The sequence below is a fragment of the Telmatherina bonti genome (genome assembly GCF_933228915.1).
Source record: "Telmatherina bonti genome assembly, chromosome: 6".
Lineage (NCBI taxonomy): Eukaryota > Metazoa > Chordata > Actinopteri > Atheriniformes > Telmatherinidae > Telmatherina > Telmatherina bonti.
Window position 1 is genome coordinate 27,607,899 of NC_136624.1, and position 24,040 is coordinate 27,631,938.

At 38.7% G+C, this 24,040-nt stretch overlaps 1 protein-coding gene across 3 annotated transcripts; it reads right to left on the minus strand.

The window, feature by feature from the left end:
- Positions 1 to 355: 355 nt before the first annotated feature.
- Positions 356 to 23,711, minus strand: LOC306757565 (coiled-coil domain-containing protein 30-like). Of its 3 annotated transcripts, none has more exons than XM_079242655.1 (20): positions 23,673 to 23,711; positions 18,339 to 18,512; positions 18,122 to 18,242; positions 17,555 to 17,766; positions 17,238 to 17,333; positions 16,652 to 16,817; positions 15,643 to 15,714; positions 15,018 to 15,133; positions 13,795 to 13,881; positions 9,713 to 9,811; positions 8,498 to 8,599; positions 8,224 to 8,322; positions 8,037 to 8,131; positions 7,826 to 7,952; positions 7,532 to 7,644; positions 7,179 to 7,320; positions 2,752 to 2,888; positions 2,040 to 2,154; positions 1,541 to 1,602; positions 356 to 1,456 (listed from the first exon to the last, which is right to left on the minus strand). In XM_079242655.1, exons 1-20 carry the CDS (start codon positions 23,700 to 23,702, stop codon positions 1,276 to 1,278), a joined length of 2,346 nt encoding a protein of 781 aa, XP_079098781.1. In that variant the 5' UTR covers positions 23,703 to 23,711; the 3' UTR covers positions 356 to 1,275. The 3 variants fall into 3 exon arrangements, with proteins under 3 accessions (XP_079098781.1, XP_079098779.1, XP_079098780.1); XM_079242653.1 differs by having other exon boundaries at positions 13,795 to 13,896; XM_079242654.1 differs by lacking the exon at positions 23,673 to 23,711 and adding an exon at positions 22,143 to 22,275 and having other exon boundaries at positions 13,795 to 13,896.
- Positions 23,712 to 24,040: the final 329 nt, after the last annotated feature.

The window sequence follows — 24,040 nt, forward strand, 5'->3', positions numbered from 1 at the left end:
TTCCTGTTTACAGGGCTGGTTACCACACAACTGCTTTCAGTTTTATACAGAATATTTGCTGGCAGTAATGGTACATTTTTGTCTTTGTTTGTATAATGCACATTTTCATGTGAAAATTAATGCATTTTTTTCTTGAAATCTTTAAACTATGTATGAAATTATATACAAATGGCAGTGCCAGATTATCTTTAAGTCATAATCAAAGTTTGAGATTTCTGTTTGCATGAACTGGTTTCCTACAATAACAGCAGTTCTTTTACTTTTTTTTCTGAAAGATGTAATGAATAGTGAATGCACACAAACTTCTGCACCAACACATAATAAATAAAAAAGCAAAAGCACTGCCAGATGGTCAGGGTAAACTTTATTGTCCCGAATGGCAACTTTTGCATACAAGCAGGATGTCACAATGGAAATTAATTAATTTAAAAATAGCCAACATTCTTAAATACAATTCAGTAAACAACACTTGTGTAAGTAGAACAATGAATTAGAAAATTACTTTAAAAAGCTGATGGGAATAAAGTAAATTGTAAAACTGTTTGTTCTGCATTTGTATCTACACCCAGATTATATGAAACATGTATTCTGTATGCAGGAGGGTGGGGTCAGACACAATGCCTTCTGCCTTCTGTCAGGCTCTGAGTCTTGCAGATAAAGTTTAGAAACAATAGTTAAGAGAGCTATTGAAAACTGATTCAATAAAAAGACAAGGAAAAATACTTGGGTTTTTAATGAAAATGCATGTGCTGGTGGACCTTTGTACACACAACATTGTCAATGAATGCAAGTTTATAGTCGGAAATTGTTCCAAGATATTTATAGTGATTGACCACTTAAGTTGCCTGGCCTTGGATCTGGCCTTGGGGAACAGGTGGGGGCTTTAGACGGAAGTCGAGACTTAAAACAATTGTATTTCTGAAAACATAAAAACATGTAGGCATGCAGGAAAGCCTCCTCTGTCTTTAAATGAAGTCAAGCCATCATGAACCTTGTAAACTTTTATTTTGTACAACATGTATTAATTTGGTGCAATAAGTACATCTTCTAGTAGTAAATGCATGAAACATGTTATCTTTTTTAAAATTTACTCCTGAATAAAGGTTAAATTTACCAGCTCTAACTTTGGTCACTGATTTAGACAGCTTAATTTTTCAATTAGTTGAGCTCAAACTAAGCTTATATTTATGGTATTTATTCATTTAAACTACTAATAAAATAGTTACTGTACAATACATTCATGTTGCAAGTAGGAAAGCTCAGAAGGGAAAACTCTCAGTCTCTGAGGGAAGACTGAGGAGCTGAGTAATCTGGCAGGCTCTGCGTGGAGGTCAGGTTCAGGTAGCCAAACAAGGCCCCAGATGTACAACTGGCAGAGGAAGCGGTGACATCTGTCTGCTTGGTGGGGCTACCTTGTGCACTCTCCAATAAACCCTGAATTCCAGTCAACCTCACTCTAGAGGCACAAAGTAATTTGATATTTGTTTTTATTTGATCAGGCATGCATTTTAATTGATTGCTGAACCTGGATCAGGCTTACCTTGAAGGGTGCACAGTAGGAGATGTTGAAATCTCTTGATGACTGGATTTATTCTGGAGTCCCTATCAAACAAAAGCAAAATATTACAGATTAAATATTTGTTTATTAACTATTTCAGGGGTGGGTAACTCTGGTCCTCAGTGTTAGGAGTTTCCTCGTTGCAACACACGACACCTATAACACTTAGTTAGCAGATATGTGGAGAGCCTGTTGTCAAACTTTGCACAAGTTTATTACCTATTGATTTCACTTAGGTGTGTTGCACTTTCTATATTTTGCCTAACCAGTGATTGAGGATCTTAGACTAAAGTGTTTCTGCCATCTTAAAGTTGGTTTGGGTTGTATTTAAGGCAATACATCTTCCTAAGTTCTAGCATGACAATATATTCTTGGTGTTGTGGTGAAACCTAAAAGATGACAGAAACGTCAAAAACAGAGGGGGTACATGCTCATCGCAGCATGCATCAGAAGAACAAGCAGATTTAAGCATGGGCAATACCTCAGGAAAGTGCCGTGACAAGTTCTGAAGGCTGCGTTCCAGGATGGTTATCTGATTGGACATGTGCAATAGCTTGTTTCCAAGTTTCCTGTTTTCCATTTCTAAAATATCCACCCTTGAGATAAAAATAGGAAAAATGAACATATATAAGTAGGTATAGCAGGTGTGCCAGAAACAAAACTGACTAAAAAGAGGTGGTGGAAATGCATTTTTAAGTAATTTAATCTTTGTCACCACGCATCTTGCTGTTGCTTTTCTGAAAAAATGGTGGTTATGGTCAAAGGTGGTCAAAGCTGAATGAATGAATGAATGGATGATAGGGGTGCCGATCCACTTTAAAATGATAAAGTCAGATTTTCACTTCACCAATTTCAACTGTCAATATGTAAAGTGGGCATAAAGCAGGCAGCTGTAGCTCAGGAGGAAGAGCAGTTGTCCTTCCTCAACTTACCAGTTATCCTTCAACTGGTAAGTTGGGGGATCAATTCCAGGCTTCCCCTGATTAAAATGCCAAAGTGTCCTAGGGCAAGACACTGTGTCTGTGTGTGAATGGGTGAGTGTGACAAGTAGTGTAAAGCACTTTGAATGGTCTAGAAAAGCACTATAGAAGTACAAGTCCATTTAACCTGCTTGATTGTTGAATGAACTACTTGCCACTTCCACCATGGCATGGACAAGATGTTTCATTAAACAGCATTAGATAATTCCATACCTGCATTTAGACAAAGAAGCTGTAAGATCACTATCAGTCTTGCAGTGCTCTTCTTCATTAAGCTGTTTTAACAGTTTCCTCTTCTCGGAGAGCAGTTTGTCATTTTCCACAGTTATGCAAACAACAATTTCCTTCTCCTGAAAATAATAAAAACAAAATTTGAATAAACATCTGAAGTTTCACATCTTCTCGCACATGGAACATATTATGTCTTTGTCAACTTTGTGAACTGTCTAAAAACCTCCTTTGTTGTATACTTCACATAAATTTGCAGTGCTTTCTGATGTACAATTGCTCATTGGTGACTGGTGAGCCAATCAGTGCTGTTGGGACATCTTCCAGTTGTTTTGTAGGTCCAGCTGTATCTATTAAGTCTACAATTAGTGAACCTTTAACTGGATCATTATTTATATGCACTCACTGGATACAACCATCCCACCCACAATTGATTTAGGATCATCAATAAACCTAACATTCATGTTTTGAACTGTGTCAGAAAATAAGGGTGCAGCTATGCCAACTTTCTTGCTATCAAGTGACAGTGCAAGGACAGTGCAAGGAATTTAGCTCATTTAGTCTGTACAGCTTTGTACTTTTTTTGTTTGTACTCCCACTGTATGGAAGTGATGTTTTCACATTTGAGTAGTCAGAAAAAGCGCAAAAGTTCTACAATCAGAAATTCAGTGAACGAAGGGGCATCACATGCTGCCCTGACTGCACATTATTCCCAGAGTTTATACTGACTTGACAAAGTAAGGATTTCTGGTGGACTTCCCTCGATCAACAGGTTTAAAATATGTCCACAAAAATCAATGTAGGTAATCTGAATCTTTAATTCTTAACATATACCAGAAACTTTTTTTTCCTTATTTTTATTTATTCCTATTTAATCCTGACTACTTAAATGTTTTATGCTTATTTGTTCCCTTTAATTGGTTGAAACAACTGTGCATTGTCAATAAACTGAACAGAAAAGAGTTGATTTCTAGGTTTAATTTTTCATCAGATAAGTTCTGCGAAACTCTGAAATAGTATTCAGCAGCAGCTTGTCTCAGTTAGGAGACAAGTGTCAGTGTTTTAGTTTTAGCATAGTTTGTACGTCGGTTTCACCACAGGCTTTTGACTGGGGACTCTTGAATTATTGTACTTATTTATTTATAAACAAGGCTTTTGTCACTGCAATAAACCCTACAATATCTGTGTTGTTGTCAATACTATAACTATTTTACTTTTTTCTAATTATAGACTCAAGAAAAGCTACCATGAGGTTTATTTGTTGTAATGTGAAGAGGCTACATGGGCGTGTAGAGAGAGCATCACATCACAAATACCAGACTACCAGAAAGCTAAAAAACTGATGTTTTGAGGCTATCTGTACTGTTTAATCGACCCAATGCTTGATCGCAACATTTCATGCTGTAAGACTTAAAATATTACTCAATGACTCCTAGTAGATGACTCCATGACCTTAGGACCCATCCCATTCTAATTTCTAGGTTGACCCTAGATCCAGTCTGGCCCAGATGGCTTCCTCATTGAGTTTTTCCATCCAGCTGTCTAAAATTCTACATGTTATATTAAAGCTGGGGTAGATAATGGTGGGGAACTAGCAAGATTTGAAAGTTTTTCTTTCTCTCTCTCTCTTTTTCTCTCTACAAGGTGTTTTCTGTTTTCTCTTCTTTTTTATTCTCTTTCTGTCCCTCTTCTGTCCTCTCCGGTCTGATCCAGCAGGACAAACTTGTAATACAAACAATTATGCAAAATAAATAGAAAAATAAAATTAAAATCCAGAATATCAAGGGGAGCATTATATCCCTAACCCTTTGCCCAGCAAAACACAGCATCCAGAAAATCCATTTTGCCTTCTTAAATGCTGGACAAGACAAAAAAAAAAAAGGGGGCAGCTTGTTTTGGCTCCTCCCCCTCTGGTTTTGCTCCTTTGGTGGAAAACCAGAGGGGGAGGAGTTACTTGTTCCATACACAAGTTTTAATGATGTTCTGCATGTCTTTCCTGCCAGACAACTAAATACCAGGAAGTGATGCAATATGTGGTGACACTCTGGAAGGAGTTGGAGTAAAATAGCACCACAGCCTCCTCATTAAATGGTTCTTTCTCAGCATCTAAGGAAGTGGAGTTACTGTTCAGCTTTTTTTTTTTTTTACAACTACAATCATGCTAGCAGACCAGGAGGCATGCTCGTATGTACTCATACACACTTGCCAAACACAGTCCCTGTTCATGTGAAGCAAGGCTGGTTCCCCACAATGTTTCATTTGGTTGGTGTTCTGCAGGCTGTTTGGTACACCATCCTGTCAGTTTTTCATGTCCTCCCTGTACACTGTTTTGCCACTTCAGTAACTTCAGTAAAACCTCATGCCATGAACTATTTTTGCTTGCTAGCAAGTGTTACTGGAATGTGTTTTTACCATAGACTGTATATAAAGAGATGGACGGAGTCTCCGTGACGTCACCCATAGGTTTCTGAAGAGCTGAATTGAAGCTCGGTGGGCGGTTCCTACCGTCGCCATGTTGGCAGCGTCATGCGTGTCGTCTCGCATGGAAATTACAAATATGGGCAAAGAGGTGGAGTTGAGAGGGCAGACGTGAGCGTCATGGCGAATGATTGACATCGAGCGAACGCCGAGCTTTCTGTAGCTTAAAGCTAACCGAGCTAACCCCAAGATAATGGGAGCTACCCAGCTAACGGAGGTAAGCGGGCCAAAGCTAAGTCATGTTGTTAACCGGTAAAAAACCGCGGTTGTTCTACGTTCTTCTTACTTGAAGCCAGAAATTGGTACCTGTCAATCAAAAGGACACGCCCCTAAATTTGCAGAACTTAAATTACTTTAAAACGGGCGAGTTACAAAAAAAATTCACTTCCCCCACAGTTGTCATGAAGGTAAACCTGACCTATAAACCGAAAATGGATTTTTGAACCAGGCTGTAAACATGTTTATTTCTGCCGTGAAGTTGGCCTTTTTAACATGGGGATTTGCTCTGTTTTGCAGCCAGCCCCTAGCGGATGAAAGGGGAAGTGCAGTTTTATGCGCTTCTGCATAGGCTTCACTTTTGACCACCGGAGGTTGCCGCTTGGTTTTAACTCATGTGTGCATTGTACTACCTTCCCAGGTGTTCCTTATTGTGCTGATGTGTGGCAGCCTCTTCCAGCCAATCAGGAGCTCAGGATCTGAGAATCTGGTCCTTTTAGCCACCTGCTGTGCACACGATGTCTGTGCTGTGTGCAAGCTTAGTTTCATTGTGTATTCTAGTGTTTGCTATGATCCTTATGGGGATCCAGCACGCTGGGGGCCCTGCCTGTTTGGTCTGGGGGCTGTTGTCATGATGACCGCTGCTGTTTGGGTGGCGCGGGGTCCAGCACTGCAGCTTCACGGCTGCGGGGTGGCCCCTTTGCTGCCTGGGAGTTGTGCGGTTGCTGTGGCAGCGGCCCCTATGAGCATGCGGGGGACTGGCTCCTGGTGTGGATGGATCCCGAGGTATTGTCTCCTCAAATCAGCACCAAGTCAGAATTTTTATCACTTACTTAATGTTTTGAGTTGTTTTATTAACCAGAATTCAGTTAAAGAGACAGTATTCAGGGAATTATGTTTTCAGGGAATGTGGGTGGGTTCTTTGCTCTATGTCCTTGTGTGTGTGTGTGTGAGTGTATGGAAAGAGCTTGTGTCTTTTATTTTTAAATGCCTTTTTATCCACTGTTTGTTTTAATCCTTATGACTTGATTTTATCCTGTAAAGCACTTTGTGTTGCCTGAGGCATGAAAAGTGCTCAAGAAATAAAGTTTGATTTGATTTGATTTGATTTGATCCTTAGTTTTTTTTTTTCCAGATTGGCCTTGTAGGGGAGAACATCCATTTTGTTTTGTCAAGTTTTTCTTCTGTTTATGTTACTGTAGGATAGGTTAGATGTAGGTTTATACTTTTGTGGTTTGGTAATAGTCCTTTTACTTTGTAGGTTGCGGTGTTTCGTCTTGGCCATCCCTCCTTGCTTTCTTCTGAGGTTGCATTCCTCACTTCTTTCGTCGTTACTCTTTCTTAGTGATAATTAAAAATTAATTATGTTACGTCCCTAAGAAGGAGTAACAACTTCTTTAGGCATTACCGCTTCTTAGGGACGTAACATAAATAATTATGAACAAACACCAGACAGTCATTTGCGTCAGGGTGAGCCAAGGCCAACATAACAAACGAAATGCCCCTTCCTACAAAGCTATTTGAGCTAAACATTTGGATATGGATTGTTTGAATAGCGTAGTAAATGTAGAAGCAGTTTGATGCCAAAAAATTTACAAAAAACTACAACAAAGAGTTACAGGACCACCATCAGCATTCCCACTATTACTGGAATCCAGTTGTCCCAGTGCAAGCACCCAACTAAATATTTTGTGTAAAGAACAAATGAGCAAATTTACCTTTGTTAATGAGTGGGCACACAAGGACAATTCTCTCTCCAGAGTTTTTATTCTTTCATCGCGCCATTTGGTTTCATCATTAACTTTTTGTTTTGCTCTAGACAACTTCTCTTTGTGTTTTTCCTTCATGTTGTGGCGTTTACTGTAAAGAGGTAGAAACATGTCCAGTTAATTTCTCACTGATATAATTCTCATACATGCTTATGAATGCTGCATGTCATACTACAGAAGAAATAAAATTGTTCTTATGATGAGCAAATTCAGAGAGCTCTGTCGGGATGAAGAAATATAAAACGTTTAATAGTTGTACATACAGAATAAATTGTGTAATATGATGAAAAAGTCCATTTAACCTTCGCTCTTTGTCAAGGTATGTAAGAGTATCGCAGATCTCCGCCTTCAGAGCTTCACATTCATCTTGGGTTGAGAGCAAAGTCTTCATCACTTGCTGACAGTAAGAACACCCCTACAGCCCAACATACAATTATCAGTAGGAAGAAAAATTGGTTCCATATTTGCCAGGTTTGTCTTATGTTAATTGTCTTTAGATTGAACACACTGATAACGTTTCCTAATCTTCAGAGCACTAGTTAAATGATGAAAAACTAACTATTGACATAAAGCTCCGGCAGCATGTAAGGAATTACCTTTGGGGGGATGTTTTCTTTGGAACATTGTGTCGGAGGTTCTTTGTTGTCAGTCATGAAGGAATTCTCCAATTGGGAGTGGGTGTTTCCACCACTCTGTGAGTCTGAGTTTTTTCCCTCTGTCGACCTTAGAAAACAGACATAGAGCCACATAATAACTTCTGCAAAATAAAAGGGTATATGTGCAAGTAACAGCCACAGATAAAACTACCTGTGGTCTATGAGGTTGTTTTCTTTGATGCAGATTTTAGTGATGACGTTATTCAAGTTGCTGTGGTAATTACTGACAAACTGAGGACAAAATATCTAAAAAAAAAAAAAAGAAACTGTTTTAACTTAGTCATATATTTAATCATTGGAACGTGCAGAAATTTTTATAAACATACCAGTTCACCTACCTCTGACTGCTTCTCCAAAACGCCACTTTTACTAGTACTGATCTTATTGTGCACATATCTGCAGGTCCGATTGTTATCCATCACCTCAGCTTCTCTGGACTGGAAATAGAAAGTTCAGACATGAACTAATCACAGTGACAACGCTCATGGCACAGCTAAACAAATATGAAGATTTTCTGAACAACAGCAACATTTAATTTCATATCAATCATTTAGGTTTAAAGATGTGCAAGTTTCTAAAATAATGTTAAGGGATTAGATTAAATGGACATACTTTAGTGTGAGTGACCTGAACCTGCACATTCCTAAATTGCTGCAGCGGCTGCTCCTGCAATGCCAACTCAAGCTGCTTCACTTCCTTCTGCAGAGATTCAATCTAGGCAAACATTACACAGGTCAATGTAGCTTTTACGTTTATGTCTTGGAAAACTCACAATACATTTTAGAAATTTGACTACAACATACTTTACTTGTGTTTGACACCAAGATTTACAGTAGATTGTTATTCTTCAGTTTCTCAAGATTTACTCAGGACAGAGACAAAAAAAAGTTCTCTAAATACCCTAAACATTATTAAACACATAAATTATTATGAATTATCCATTCATTCACTCATTATCCTAACCTTATATGTAAGTCGGTTTGGATAAAAGCGTCTGCTAAATGACTGTAGAATAGAATAACTGCTTAATCCATTGAAGGGCTGCAGGGAAGCTGGAACCTATACCAGCAGTCTTTTGGGTGAAAGGCAGGGTACACCCTGGACAGCTCGCCAGTCCATCACAGGGCCACACAGAGACAAACAACCACTCACACTTATGGGTAATTTAGAGTAACCAATTAACCTAACATGCATATCTTTGGACAGTGGGAGGAAGCCAGAGTACCCAGAGAAAACCCATGCATACACAGGGAGAACATGCAAACTCCACACAGAAAGGTCACTGTCTAAACTCCACCCCAGCCAAGGATCAAACCAGCAACCTTCTTGCTGTGAGGCCACAGTACGCACCACTATGCCACCGTGCAGCCACTCCACAAATCAATAAATACCAATTTCTCAGGATGTGATGTTTCGTGTTCTCTTTAGTTCTGGTTTCCTGTTTTAGTTTGTAGTTTTCCTTGTTTAGTCCCCTCTCATCTAGTTTCCTGTTCATTAGTTCTCGTTTTTGTTTGTGTATATATACAGTTTGGTTTCTGTTCCTAGTTGCTAGTTCATTGTTAACTCAGTTTAGCCTCCTGTGTCCTCTGCCTTTCAGTTCCTAGATTAAAACCTCCTAGTTCTGCATCTCTGGCTCCCACTACCACTTGTGACACAATTAATTATCTGCAGCTATAATATGCCAAATTTGGCATGAAACAAACAAAATCTAACTTCTTTTATTTGTTCAATTTATTTTATCAGGAGAGCAATGTAAGATGCACATTTTTCTATAACCAGCAAAAGTTTGCCTTTTGTTTCTTGATATCTCTACCTGCGTTTACTTACAATTTCTTCTTTTTCCATGAGAGAAAGTGTCTGGGCGGTTAATTTCTCTTGCAAATTTATGCAGAATTTGTTGCTCTGTGCCAGTTCTGCTGTTTTAGCCTTGAAGACAAAACAAAACACAACATTCCACATCACTGATGCCAAAGACATGCAGATATTCTGTAAAATGATAGCCCCGATGTGAATATGAGTTGTTAGGTGTATAAAACTACACAATGTAAAACGTTAGGTGATTTCATTATCAGATTTGAAGTGCAGAAATCTGCATGGTGTAAATACTTGGACAAATTTATCAGCTTGGTTAGCTTGAACTTCTGCAGAGATGAGTTTCTGGCTCTGCTCCTGCAGAGCTGACTCAAGTTGTTCTGCCTTCTTCTGCAGATAATCGACCAGTGAAAAATATAAACACATATTATTATTGCACCTGCGTCATTGACCAAGACACTTAATAAGTTGTACATTTTGAGTTTTTTTTTTTCTAATACACTCTTTCTCCTTATAGTCCACCAGATGTTCACTCAGTGTGTGTGCAGTCTTGCTGTACAAAAGGCAAAAAATATCTATCCATCCATTTTCTGTACCGCTCATTCCAAGTCAGGGTAACAGAGGACCTGGAGCCCATCCCAGCAGTTTCTATGTGAGAGTCAGGGCACACTTTGGACAGGTCACCAGTCTATCACAGGACTAACTGAGACAGATTAAAAGCCACTCAGAGTGACCAATTATCATCATTAATCTTTATTCCAGACACATTGGTCCATATCGGCAATTAAAAAACACACACACACATAAGTATGAGATGTCTGTAGAGACAGACATTCATTCCAGTGCTTCCAAAAACAGGAGAAATACCTTGTGTCACTTACTTGAGGCTCAGTCATAACCATTACAAAGACATTTTCTGAGTCCCTTGATCGACACATAAATTTATACATGAAATTCCTCAACGCAGCATTAAAAGTAGGAACGTTATTTGACACAAGCATGTGGCCTGCACTTGTCCGTCTTAGAAGTGACAACAATATTCTAAAATCCTCATGAAATGCTACCTGAAGCTTTTTCATCCTAACTTTACAAGTATTGCACCATAAATGAGCAGTACAAAAATGAGTACAATAAGCTCTAAAAATATTTTCACATCATCTGGGCACAGATTAAATTTACGAGCCAGAATATTTCCTTGTGCATCCAGTTTACAGCTCTGACAGTGGACATCCTCATCAACACATAAATCTTTTCTGATTATATGACCTAAATATTTTACTTTGTGTACCGCATTTAGCTCCTGATCTGCCAAATAAAATGAATGGGATTTTTGTTTATTTCTGATCCTCCTTGGTTCTAGCAATCATGACAACACTCTCAACAGGATTATATATGATGTCATACAATACACCATAATTTGCACAGACATGAGGCAACTGCTGTAAACCTGAACTGTAAGGAGACAGGATAACCAGTCATCTGTAAACATCAGATTATTAATAAGACAATTACATAATTTGCATTCTGTTTTACATTCATTCAACTTTCCTGAGAGATCATCCATGTATATGTTAAAAAGCACAGGTGACAATGGGTATGGTTACATGGTGTGTTTAATACGGAATTAATAATTCAGAATTAAATTATTAAGAATTAACTTATTCTCCTGCGAGTTTACATGAAGATAATAATTCCGAAAGAATGTTTACATGAAAGGCGTCCTCACTTCATTCCTCTTTAGAGCAGCGGGTTGGGAAGGGTTCAGAGGGTGAACGTGACGTATGACGTATACCGGAAATAAACAAAGTGGGCTCTTTGCTTCTCGTATTTTCAGTCATAACTTGTAAAAACTATAATAAGTACCAGTTTCGCCGCTATTTTTATTGTAATTTTGAAGTACCAGTTCAACACGAGCATACTACTTCAGTTTTTGCAGCAACTGAGAAGAAGAAGAAAAATGGACCACCGAACACGGGAGGAACAGGACAAGGTAACGAGCATGCACAGAACGGAATTAAGGTTTAATTCCTAAGTTTTTAATGCCTAAGTTTTTTTTTTTTTTTTAAACTTTCTTAAACCTGAAGTGTAGGAGCCATATTATAAGTCATGAATGTCTGCGAATATGCTAATGTGTGCAGGCTTGATTGGCACTTGGGTGGAGGGTGTGTCACTTTGGGTGTGAATGCACACATTACAAATAGTTGCACTCACCTGAGCGCATAGTTTGGCTGTAAGGATGCAAAGTGGGGTGAGCTCGGAAGTAAACTTTTTGTTGACCACAATTAGATGTTTTTGCTCTGCGTATTGTTTGTTCATTGTAATTTATTTAAAGTAACTATAAAAATAAACAAACGCAATAAGGAGAACATACATCTTAGTGCGCGTCATCAACATCTCCCGTGTTTAGCCTGCAGCGGCTGAAGTAGATAATGGCGTTGGACAGTTAGCCGCAACATGAAGTTTTTATCAAAAACCTGAAATTATCCACTGAAACCTTTTATTTATAAGCCTCTGAATACACTGGATATACTAAATAAAAACAACTTCACAGGTAAACTATCAATATACACTGCTCAAAAAAAATAAAGGGAACACCTAAACAGCATAATGTAACTCCAAGTCAACCACACTTCAGTGAAATCGAACTGTCCACTTGGGGAGCAACACTGATTGACAATCAATTTCACATGCTGGTGTGCAAATGGAACAGACAACAGATGGAAATTATAGGCAAAATGGCTCAGGTAGTGCAGCTCATACAGGATGGTACATCAATGCGAGCTGTGGCAAGAAGGTCTGCTGTGTCTGTCAGCATAGTGTCCAGAGCATGGAGGTGCTACCAGGAGACAGGCCAGTACATCAGGAGACGTGGAGGAGGAGGTGGGAGGGCAACAACCCAGCAGCAGGACCGCTATCTCCTTCTTTGTGCAAGGAGGAACAGGAGGAGCACTGCCAGAGCCCTGCAGAATGAGCTGCAGCAGGCCACGAATGTGTATGTGTCTGCTCAAACAGTCAGAAACAGACTCCATGAGGATGGTATGAGGACCTGACATCCACAGGTGGGGGTTGTGCTTCCAGCCCAACACTGGGCAAGATGTTTGGCATTTTCCAGAGAACACCAAGATTGGCAAATTCACCACTGGTGCCCTGTGCTCTTCCCAGATGAAAGCAGGTTCACACTGAGCACATGTGACAGACTAACAGAGTCTGGAGACGCTGTGGAGAACGTTCTGCTGCCTGCAACATCCTCCAGTATGACCGGTTTGGCAGTGGGTCAGTTAATGGTGTGAGGTGGAATTTCTTTGAAGGGCCCCACAGCCCTCCATGTGCTCACCAGAGGTAGCCTGACTGCCATTAGGGACAGAGATGAGATCCTCAGACCCATGTGGGACCATATGCTGGTGTGGTTGTTCTTGGGTTTCTCCTAATGCAAGACAATGCTAGACCTCATGTGGCTGGAGTGTGTCAGCAGTCCCTGCAACATGAAGGCATTGATGTCATGGACTGGCCCGCCCGTTCCCCAGACCTGAATCTAATGAGCACATCTGGGACATCATGTGTCGCTCCATCCACCAACGCCAAGTTGCATCACAGACTGTCCAGGAGTTGGCGGATGCTTTAGTCCAGGTCTGGGAGGAGATCCCTCAGGAGAACATCCGCCGCCTCATCAGGATGCCACACACACTACTGAGCCTCATTTTGACTTGTTTAAAGGAGATTAGATCAAAGTTGGATTAGCCTGTAGTGTGTTTTTCCACTTTTATTTTGAGGATAACTCCAAATCCAGACCTCCATGGGTTGATACATTTGATTTTCATTGATAATTTTTGTGTGATTTTATTGTCAGCACATTCAAGTATACAAAGAACAAAGAATTTAATGAAAATATTTCATTCATTCAGATCTATAATGTGTTACTTTAGTGTTCCTTTTTTCTTTGAGCAGTGTAAAACTAAATTTGCCCTCATCTTTCTCAATATGTTTTTGTTTTATTTTTTAAAAAAAATCATAAGGGAAAGTGTATCTTGAAAATGTTAGTAAATTACTGCATTCCTCTTGACTCGCTCCAGGGCTTAATCGGTTAAACAGAAACTTACTCTTTCTTTGGGTTGGTCCATGTCTACATGCAAGGTTGTGACCTGCTGCTCTGTCTGCAGGGCTGTCTCCATCCTCTCAACTTCCACCTGCAGAGACCCCACCTGGAATAAACACCATACAGCTGAGTATGTCTTCAGATTATTCTCAAAATTAACCAAAAATTAACCATAAAATAAATAGTCTCCAACAAGATATAAAGACAAAGCCTAAGTCAAATACCTTCCTGTTCATTCATGTTTAGTATAATTGGACCAGAACTTAAAGTGGAACTATTATGTGCATTTCAGGCTAATTTATTTTTATTTCTGAGACCAGAAGGGCTGGGATTGATTGAGTTATTGTCACAAAGGGCTTTATTTACTTCAAACCGACCCTCTCCGTAGGCTGTCAGATCAGCCTGTGGGCAAAACGAGTGGATTGAGACTCTTCCGCATTAAGCCCCGCCTCCCGCCACTGCACTACATCACTGCACTACAGGATGTCTCTCTTTGGTAAACTCACCAGCCATCGTTGGAAATAACTTTATCCGACGTTTTCCACCAGCCTGATGTATTTGTGCATGCCCTTGTTAACCAGTAGAAGGTAACCAATCACCGAACCTTATCCCCCGGGACGTCACAAGGATTTCCAAGTAGAAAAAACTCTCTAAAACGACGCGTTTTTCGTCGCCATGGAAACTCAAACTCAAACATGCGTTTGGGTGATAAAAAACGGTGCCGTTCACATGTCTGATGAGGATTCAACACTGTAACACTGTAGAAAGCTCAGAAAACTCCAAATACCATAATAGCACCCCTTTAAAGATATACAGGCTAATACCACAGAAATCTGTGCTTTTCAGATAATAAGGTGAGTTATGCATCTAGTAAGTACTGATGTTTATCTGTCTATTTCATCTTGTACATTCTGGCTGGTGGTTGGAAGTAATGCCTGTGTTATGGTTCAGTGCTACTTTGTTTGTTGAGATACTCTGGTTCCTCTCATAGGTTGGGTGTAGAGTTGCCTTTAATCCTACACAAAGTAAGGTTCACAACTGTTGTTGCCTTACCTGACTGTAAACAACAAACTCTGATTATATTTCCCAGTGTCCTCTTGAGCTACAGACAGTTCTTTCTACTTTCTATTTATTTGTGCTTCTGTTTCTACAAACTAGTCTTGATCAGTTTTGAATGATCTCTTTATTTCATTTAAAAAATTTACTTCCTGTCAGCAGCTATCTTACCGTCTGCTGCAAAGAGCCCTTCTCAGCATCCAGAGTGCGAACTCGGTTCCTCAAGGCTCTGATTTCGAAGTCCAGACGATCATTCAGGTCTTTGGCCTTCCGCAGTTCCACAATTTCTTTGAAAAACAAGTCAAATAATGAATTTATAATGTAAGAAATAATACATATTTAAAGATTTCCCATATTCTGCAAAACATTGATTGATTTGGAGTTGCTTAACTTGAGACTTTTCAAAGATGAGCTTCCACTGGAAATGGTGGGAGACTAAATAAATAGCTTTTGTTTTCTTTCAAACTGTAAAGCTCAATGAGTGAGCAAAATCATTCAAGTGAATATCAATCAACCTTTTTTTTATATTCAGCTTCTACTTTTAGTTTTGTTTGGTCAAATTTCACAGAACTTGTCCAAGGTAATTTTTGCCTTTTGCCCAGTAGGACATAATACACAAACATCTAGTCTTACAAACACAACTGAATTCAGTAGACTAATTAAAGCAGTTTTAGTCTCTCAAGTTTGTCCTTTCTTAATATTATAGTAATTTTTTACACATCCAGTGGCATGGGGCGCTTCTAAGAAACCATCCTACAGAACAAGAAGAAAAAAAAAAAAGGAAAAAAAAACTCACCATATTTCTTCAGTTTATCTACTTCCTGTCTGAGCTGCTCCACCTCCACCTGAGCAGACTGCAGCTCAGGCTCTACAAGACAAAGAGGCTTATAATGATCTCACTTCCCCCACGCTCTTCAATAAGTTACTCGCAAAGTCTGCTTTTTTCACAACAGCTTTGTAAATCTTTAGTAAGGCCAGCCTTCGGTGTAATGTAGTAATCATAGCATCAGCTGAAAGAATTGTGCTAATCTGTGGGTTTTGCTCTTTTAGCAGCTATAGTTGTTTATGGCTTATAGGAAAAACATTGTGAAAGCTTCACTGTCTGGGGGAAAAAAGGCTTATAGCAGAAATACTTTGTGTCCCCCAAAGTACAAATGAAGATTTTACGGTTCATTTAGACATTTAACCCTCTGATGCATAAAATGATAAAAAAAAAAAGACACATTTTTTTAATACCACTACATATATATATATATATATATATATATATATATATATATATATATATATATATATATATATATATATATATATATATATATATATATATATATATATATGTGTGTGTGTGTGTGTGTGTGTGTGTGTGTGTGTGTGTGTGTGTATATATGTATCTCTTTAACTTTATTTTTAAAGTTTGTTTGTAATGCTTCCTGCACTTTGAATTGTCTTGTACATGAAATGTGTTATACAAAAAACCTGTCTTGCCATACAAGTTTCCGCTGAACCTCAAACTGACTTTGATGTGTTCAATGATACATCCTGTGTGTGTGTGAGATAGAAAAAGATTATTTGCTTTATGTTCATCTATGATAAAATATATTTTCTACTTTTAAATTAAGGTAAAAAGACAGACATCAGTGGTAAAATACTTGTCTTTATAAGGTACCAAGAAGGATGTCCTGTTAAGGGTACCTCTCAATGATAAACCGTAAGTTCAGTTCAGTACTTTTTCTGAGAGTTTGGTTACTATTTTAAAATAATCATAAATGTCTTCAAGAATGATGATCTGAATATTATCTCACCATATGCTCTTCGAGTTAAATGGGCAGACTCTAGCTCATCGGTTAGGCGGCGGATCTCACTGTGAGCCATGGCCAGTCTGCGAGAACCTTCTTCTAGGTCTCGCTCCAGGCGGGAACACTCCTTCTCCAAACCGCCTGCCTGGCCAGCCAAAGGTCTGGCTTCTGTCTACAAAGAGAGGCATGCCACTGCTTACTAAGGGACCGATTCTAAGAGACTAAAATGTTGTGAAAGAAACAGAGAAGGTCTATGAGCAGCAATGTTTAGAAATATATGAAAGACCAAGCAGGACATACTGGAAAGAGTACCGGAACAAGATGCATCAGTGGCGTAGGAACATAAAATTCATTTGCCATGCAAAGGGCCCTACCTGGTGCTGGTAACTGTGATTAAAAACACTGAAACAAAAAACAAAAATAAAGGTTGCAGTTAATATGGATGCTGCAGAAGAGATGTGAACAGATAAGATGGAAAAGTTGTTAAGTTTACACATTTTACATAAACTAGTCAGCATCATGTCCAGCTGACCTGAGTGCAGTTTTATGGTTTTGTTAGTATTTGAGGGATGCACTACTATTATATACATACAGAGATAAAAATATTTTTGCTTTGTGATGTCTTGTGAAGTCCAAAAAGTCGTTTCCATGTGCTTTGCAAATGACGTGGCTCCCTCTTGTGGCTACACTGTGAAATTACATCAGATAGTTAGATCGTTTTACATGTTTACACAATAACAGAATCGTAAATATTCTGGTAAACGCATGTATGCAAGTATACATCAAACTGAATGTAACTCGTGCTCCAACTAATGGTTAGAAAGATTATTCAACTGTAATGGATCTGTCACAATTATTAAGCAAAGGAAAATAGAAAAGGATGCCTCTTAAGGTTTTTCCTCCTCTAACCTGGCATAAATTGGTGGTCATGGCTTGTGCTTCCATCTCCAAATGTCTTTCTGTGTTTCCATCACCCATCAGCTGGTCAGGATGTTCAGCAGTCTCAAGCAGGGAAGCCCTCTCCACCAGGAGGTACGCCACCTGCTCACTGGGGCTGCTGTGAATCAGCTCTGTTAGACCCTGCTGGTACAGCATTTTAGCCACCTCACTTATCTGGGCATCTACCAGAAAAATAGAAAAAGGGGAAAAAGAAGTTACCGCTACTGTTGGTGAGTTGAATGATGGTGTTTGAGGATCTTGTGCTAATGTAGGGAGTCGTTTTGGGTAGACTGTATTTTGATTCACACACCAAAGAGAGCTGATGAAAGGGACAGAGACGTTAAAATGATCTAGTAAAACTTGTTTGTGAGAAAGAAAATAGCACTCTTTTATTTTAGGAAAACTACATTGTTGTAAACATGTAATAAAACCTTGATTAGATATTTTGAACAAGTGAATCTTGGTTTTTAAAAAAACTGAATATTGGATATGAATGCTGGATTAAATTCAATATTTAACCTGTTAAAACTTTCCAACCTTGAAGAGACATAAGACGTCGTAGCTGCTCTCTGAGCTGATCATTCTCATCTTGTATCTCTTGAGCCAAAACGTCTTTGCGCTCTGTAAAGATTCGGATCTGCTCCAAAGACTTACGTACCTAGACAGAAAGATTGCAAACCGAAACAGAGCTTTTATGACGTAGTTCTTTTTAAAGCTACTAATATCTTTGATGATTAAGCAATGATGACCTCACCTCTTCCATTTCTGCTACGTGTTGTGAGCGGTGCATTTCTAGATCCTTTATCACACTGCTCAGACAGCTCCTCGTGTGCTGGAAGGCACGCCATAGCAAACACAGCTGAGCCTCCTTAGAGGAATCGGGAGAAAGTCCCTCTTCACTGAGCCATGTGGTAATCTCGTCCAGCTCCTGAAAGCAGCCATACATTGTAAAATGATGTGATATTAATAGATGATGCATTGCTTACTTCTTACTAAGAAAAAGACTTGCATTAGTGGAGGATAAATACAATTACAATACACAACACCCCTCTGCAATATTGCTTTATAACTTACAGTTATTGCAGTGCGAAGTTGAACAGCTGGATACTTACCCAAGCTAACAATTTTGATTCATTGCATTTAAAATTGAGGCACCAAAGAAAAAAACATTAATGCAATGAAAACAGTGCACTGATGACAACTTAATTTTTTTTTAAATAGTATTTATTATTTCCACCTTTGCTTTTGACCGAGTGAATCTGCATTTGCATTGTTTAAAGCAATATTATTTAAGTTTCTGACCTTAAAACTGAAGGTTTCTGACCGGTTTTGATGGATCATTGACATTCACATATTTCTAAAGATATCCCTGCTCTACAGCATCCAGGGACTGAGAAAAAACGCAACACAATTTTGAGTTCCCGCTGGTGGCATCAAGTAACAGTTGTGTTTTACTTTACAGCACCATGTCACAAGCCTGCAACTGGATATCAACACACAGGCTGATGAAGAGAGAACCAGCAGGATGCAAAGTAAATACTTAATTAGTTACTTTTAAGGAGTGTGAAATAATGCAAATGTGCAGAGTTACTTTAAAATTAGCTTTTTTGGAAAATCATTGTTTTTGTGTTGTTCAACTTACTATTTAAAATACACCAAATGTTTTTATGTTTGATTCAAATCAGCTGACACCATGAAGCCATAGATTTGACTTTTTCCTCTTTAGACTTGCTGCTTTTGTCAGTCAGCAGGACTTTCCAGGGGCTGCTAGAGCGAGCTGTTGCCACAAACTACCACAAAATGGCACAGCTTAAACTGTCAAAACCATTTACAGTGACACAAAATTGATGACTGCATGTATTTGGACAGTGTTGCCTCAGCTCTCCAGCCCCCTCGAGTGGACTGAGTGGAGGAAAGTGCCACATATAAAGAAACGTAAACATAAACACAACTTCCAACTGACATTTACAAGCAACTCACGTATATGTGTATTATTACAGAAAGAAACAGACTGCAGAGTTTGATTTGACAAATTAATGGTGTTGTCAATGTGTTTCACGTTGTGTCTTTAGTTCTAGTTTCCTGTTTTATTTTGTAGTTTTCCTTCTTTAGTTCCCTTGAGTTTTGTTTCCTGTTTTCCTTCCCATTCATTAGATTCACCTGAACTCATTTGTTAAGTCATTCCACCTGTGTCTTGTTCTGCTTGTGTGTATATATACTACTGTGTTTCTGTTCTTTGTTGCTGGTTCATTTTGTTAGTTCCATGCATTTGCGCTTGTGTTTGTTTGTCTCCGTGCCTGGGTTTGGCCGTCCAGTTTTTATGTTTCGTTTGTTATCTCTTGTTAGTGTTGCTGTATAAAAGTGAAGGTGGTGAAGCTGGTATTAAGATTAAATTAACAATACTTTAATTCTCCAATGTCTGCTAGTGTTTTAACAAATCACACAACCTTTAATTAGTCTTTAATGTTTTTTTTTTCTGTTTGCACCCCATCGTGAAAGCTGCGGACGTTTGAGCTACTCAAACAATTTTTGTAATTCTTATTCCCATATCCCATCAAAGCCTGACAACCAGTTGCCACAACTTCCCAGAAGTGTGGCTGCTGCCTGCCAGAGCACAATTAATACGATTTTGACAAGCACTAATCGTGTTTAACATGAATATCTTGCTCTGAGTGACCTCTGCCTTTGTTTACGGCTGCTGCCACAGATACTGTACCTACATGCTTGTGCAGGTACAGTTTAAATATTACATTGTTTTAGTGTGTTCAAAGTCTTTGTGATATTGTTTGTCCTGTGTGATTGTCATTGGCCAAGCTAGACTAACCAGTACTGAAATAAGTCACTATTTCAAGAATCAGAAACTGTTTTATTGCCATAAAGAAGACACTTAAGCCATTAATTCATTTTTTTGTTATAACACTTATGCTATATGCGCTAAAATGTTTGTTTTTTGTGTGTCATTGTAGGCATTGCTGTTTAAATATTTTATTGTGTCTGGCTGTTGCCATTTTATGGAAATTCTGGTCAAATAAAAGCGAAACAATATTTGGTCAAAGTGTTGTCTAATTATAATTTTATATAGAAGGAGGGCTGAGTCAGAGATCAATTTGGACTTGCCAGTTTTCCAGAAGCTGCTTTTTTATATTATCACTGAATCTTTGTCCTCTTGCAGGTAGTTTCCTGCATCCAGTCCACTGGAGAGTAGAAGAAAGCTGCACCAGAACTGTTGGTCCTATAAAGCCAAACGTATCATATTTGATACATAACGTTTCTGAGACATTTTGCATCGCTTTTTGTTGGAAACTTTGCTCAAAACCCTGTAGTACACAATCTGATACGTATACCCTGCCTCCTAATAGATACTAGGAATTGGAAGATTACGCTATAAAATTTTTGACCTATAACATGTTGATAAATGCAAAAAGATATACATAAAAAAAATTAAATTGTTTTTTTTATTAATTAAAGTGCCAATTAAAAACTTCAGATATAATATTGACATCTCTCCCTGGTTTTTCCTAAGTTGGGCTTTAAAAGGTGAAAGTACAGCAGTGTGCCTCATATCTATTGTTAGCATCATTTAGGCTGCGCCACCTCGTGGTAAGTCTGTGTAACTGCGTTCCCAGCATGTGGCAACCTCTGCATGTCGTGTGCCACGGCGTGTTGCCACTGCCATGATCTGAGCTCACTCTCTCTCTCTCATTTTGTTCATATTAAACCACATACTTTACATCCACTCTGTCATCCGTGTCTTTCACTGTCAAGGACTACAGTATCTCTGACTAAAGATGATCCCAAACATGCTGGATTCTGGTGAGACAGACACTCCTGGATTCTTCTCCATGTTGGATAAGTGGAGAGAGCCATATTAAACCAGTCAAAAAAGGCTAAGAGAACTGATAAATGTGATCCCACATTTTCCAGTTCCCTTAGCCTTTTTTGTCCATACAGAGCAATGACAGACATACAAACTTAGTTCATATAAAACAAAACAAAAAAAAAAGTTCACAACTCTCCCTGCAGTATTATTTACAGAACTGGGTTGATAGCATTTCTCTACTGTACTCAGTTTTGCATCAAGGATGGCAGGTTTTCTAACTTGCCCCTTTGCTTTTATTAAAAGGGTTTGAGCTGTAGTTTAAACTATTTGTTGAAGTTGTTTCTTTGCTGACATTTACTGATCTGCTGAAGCGGTTCTGTCTTGTTTATCGGCAGTGGATTCAAACTTTAAAAAGCTGAACGACAAAACCGAAAATCCTCCCATTGTGTTTTCCTACAGTGGAAAACGGGCCAAACCAAGCAGTTTTAAAGGACAGATTTCCGTAAAGAAACGTGTGTGTATACCGTAGGATTTATGTTACAATGTTTATCCACAACATCTTCATTTGAAAGCGCAATCAAGACGAAACAATCAACAAGAGGAGCTATAGGTTTATCTTAGGAAAATGTTGCACTCCATTGTTTTAGTCTCTCTTTCTCTCTATGTGTTTGTGTTATTGTTAGGTTTCTTGTTTTTTAGCTCGCGATTTGTTGAAATAAAATGTAAAATGCTCAGTACCTCTGGTTGGTCCATCTGTTCTGTGCTGAGATTGAGAAGCTACTTTCACGCTGACGTCTTCCTACATTTTACTAAAACATCCAACAGACTCCTGAAAATTACACTGACAGGCAGCAACAAAACATATAACCCCACTCTACAAAGGAAAAAACACAATAAGCACGATTTAGACCGTGGTATTCTCCCAGTTGCCCCCCCCCAAAAAAAAGAAAGGAAAAAGGGAGCATTCACTGCACTCCCGAGATTTAACAAATACACTAAAATATTTCATGTCAAACGCAGCTACGAAACTAAAATAAATGATCTGTGCTTATCATGAGGGGACATATAGCGGAGCTGTAAAACTGCTTGCTATGTTGTAGGTAGTCCGAGTTTGTTTCTTGATGTGAAATCTTTTGCGAACGATGATATTGGTTTGTCCGCTGGTTCATGAAGGCGTCTTACAGGACCGTTAACTGCATAACGAATTCAGTTTACTGTTAAATATAATGTTTATTAGTCTTTTATTTATTTATTTATTTCTATTGAAAATATAGACTCATTTTGAATTTGATGTCTGAAACACATACATAGGCTTACCGGTTTTTGAGCAATAGCTACTGCAATCGAGGCAACATCTTTTTCAGGAAAGTCTGCTTATTTCAGTAAGACAATGCCAAGTCGCGTTCTGCATGTGTAATAAATAGTACACTGGCCTGTCTGCAGTCCAGATCTGACTCCTTCTTTAATATGTGGTGCATTATGAAGCATAAAATACAACGGAGACCCTGGACTGTTGAGCAACTAAAGTTGTACATTTGCAAGAATGGGAAAGAATTCCACCTACAAATCTTCAACTATAAAGTGCCTTCAGCTCGCAAATGCTCATTTAGTGTTGTTAAAAGGAAAACATGATGTAACACAGCAGTAAACACATCCCAGTCCAAGCTTATATTAATATTAGTCTGAAACAAATAAGAACAAAAAAAGAAAAGATCAGTTTTAACATAAAATAGCACGTCTTTGTTTAGCATATTCAGTTGAAAACAGGTTACAGAATGATTTCTAAACAATTGTATTCTGTCTTTTATTTACATTTAAGGCAACAACCTCTGGAAGTGGGATTGCATAATGTGAAGCTGTATATGTATATGAACTAAAATGGTCCTAGAGATTGACTTCGGGATAAAACATCTAGCTGTGCCCCTGGTGGTCTGACGTTTGATATTTTCAGTCAAAAGCAAGCAGTTATCAGTACTTTCCTGCCTTACATCTGCCTCTTAACAGACTTGCTGTTGTAGTTTTCATGCACAGCTGGATAAACAGCATGAGAGCATGTGCAGCATTGGTGCAAAAATGTGACGTGAATCACACAGACTGCTATCACGACCAGCCCACTCATCCAACACACTTTCGACAAAAAATGTTACTTTTTTTGTTTCCAGCCTTTAACAAATCGGTCCATAAGCAGTGTTACCACAATGTTTCATTTAAAGCACACTGGATGTCTATAGTTTAGCATTAGAGAGTGAGTTCTGTGTGTGTGTTTACCCTTGTCCATAGGAATGTTGCGCCTGGCATAGATTTAGTACAAACCACAGTTTCCAGGGGGAGGGCAAGGAAAAGTTTGAGGAAATGGGTGTTAAGAGCTCCTCCTATATCTAACTTCACATTACCGCTCTGCAACCTTCTCTTCAAGTTTAAGAGCAGAAGTTTCTTTTAGGAAAAGCAAAAGAAGAGGAGAATAGCAAAGAAGGAAAAAATCAGAAGAAGGGTATAGACGCCAGGGCATCAAAAATAACAGGTAAAACTTTCCTCCACAACATCCTTTTTTATGATGAACTATGGAAGTGTTTGACTTCTGACACTTTAATGATGACTCTAATGGCTAAAAAGAGGCATGCAGAAAAACAGTCCTG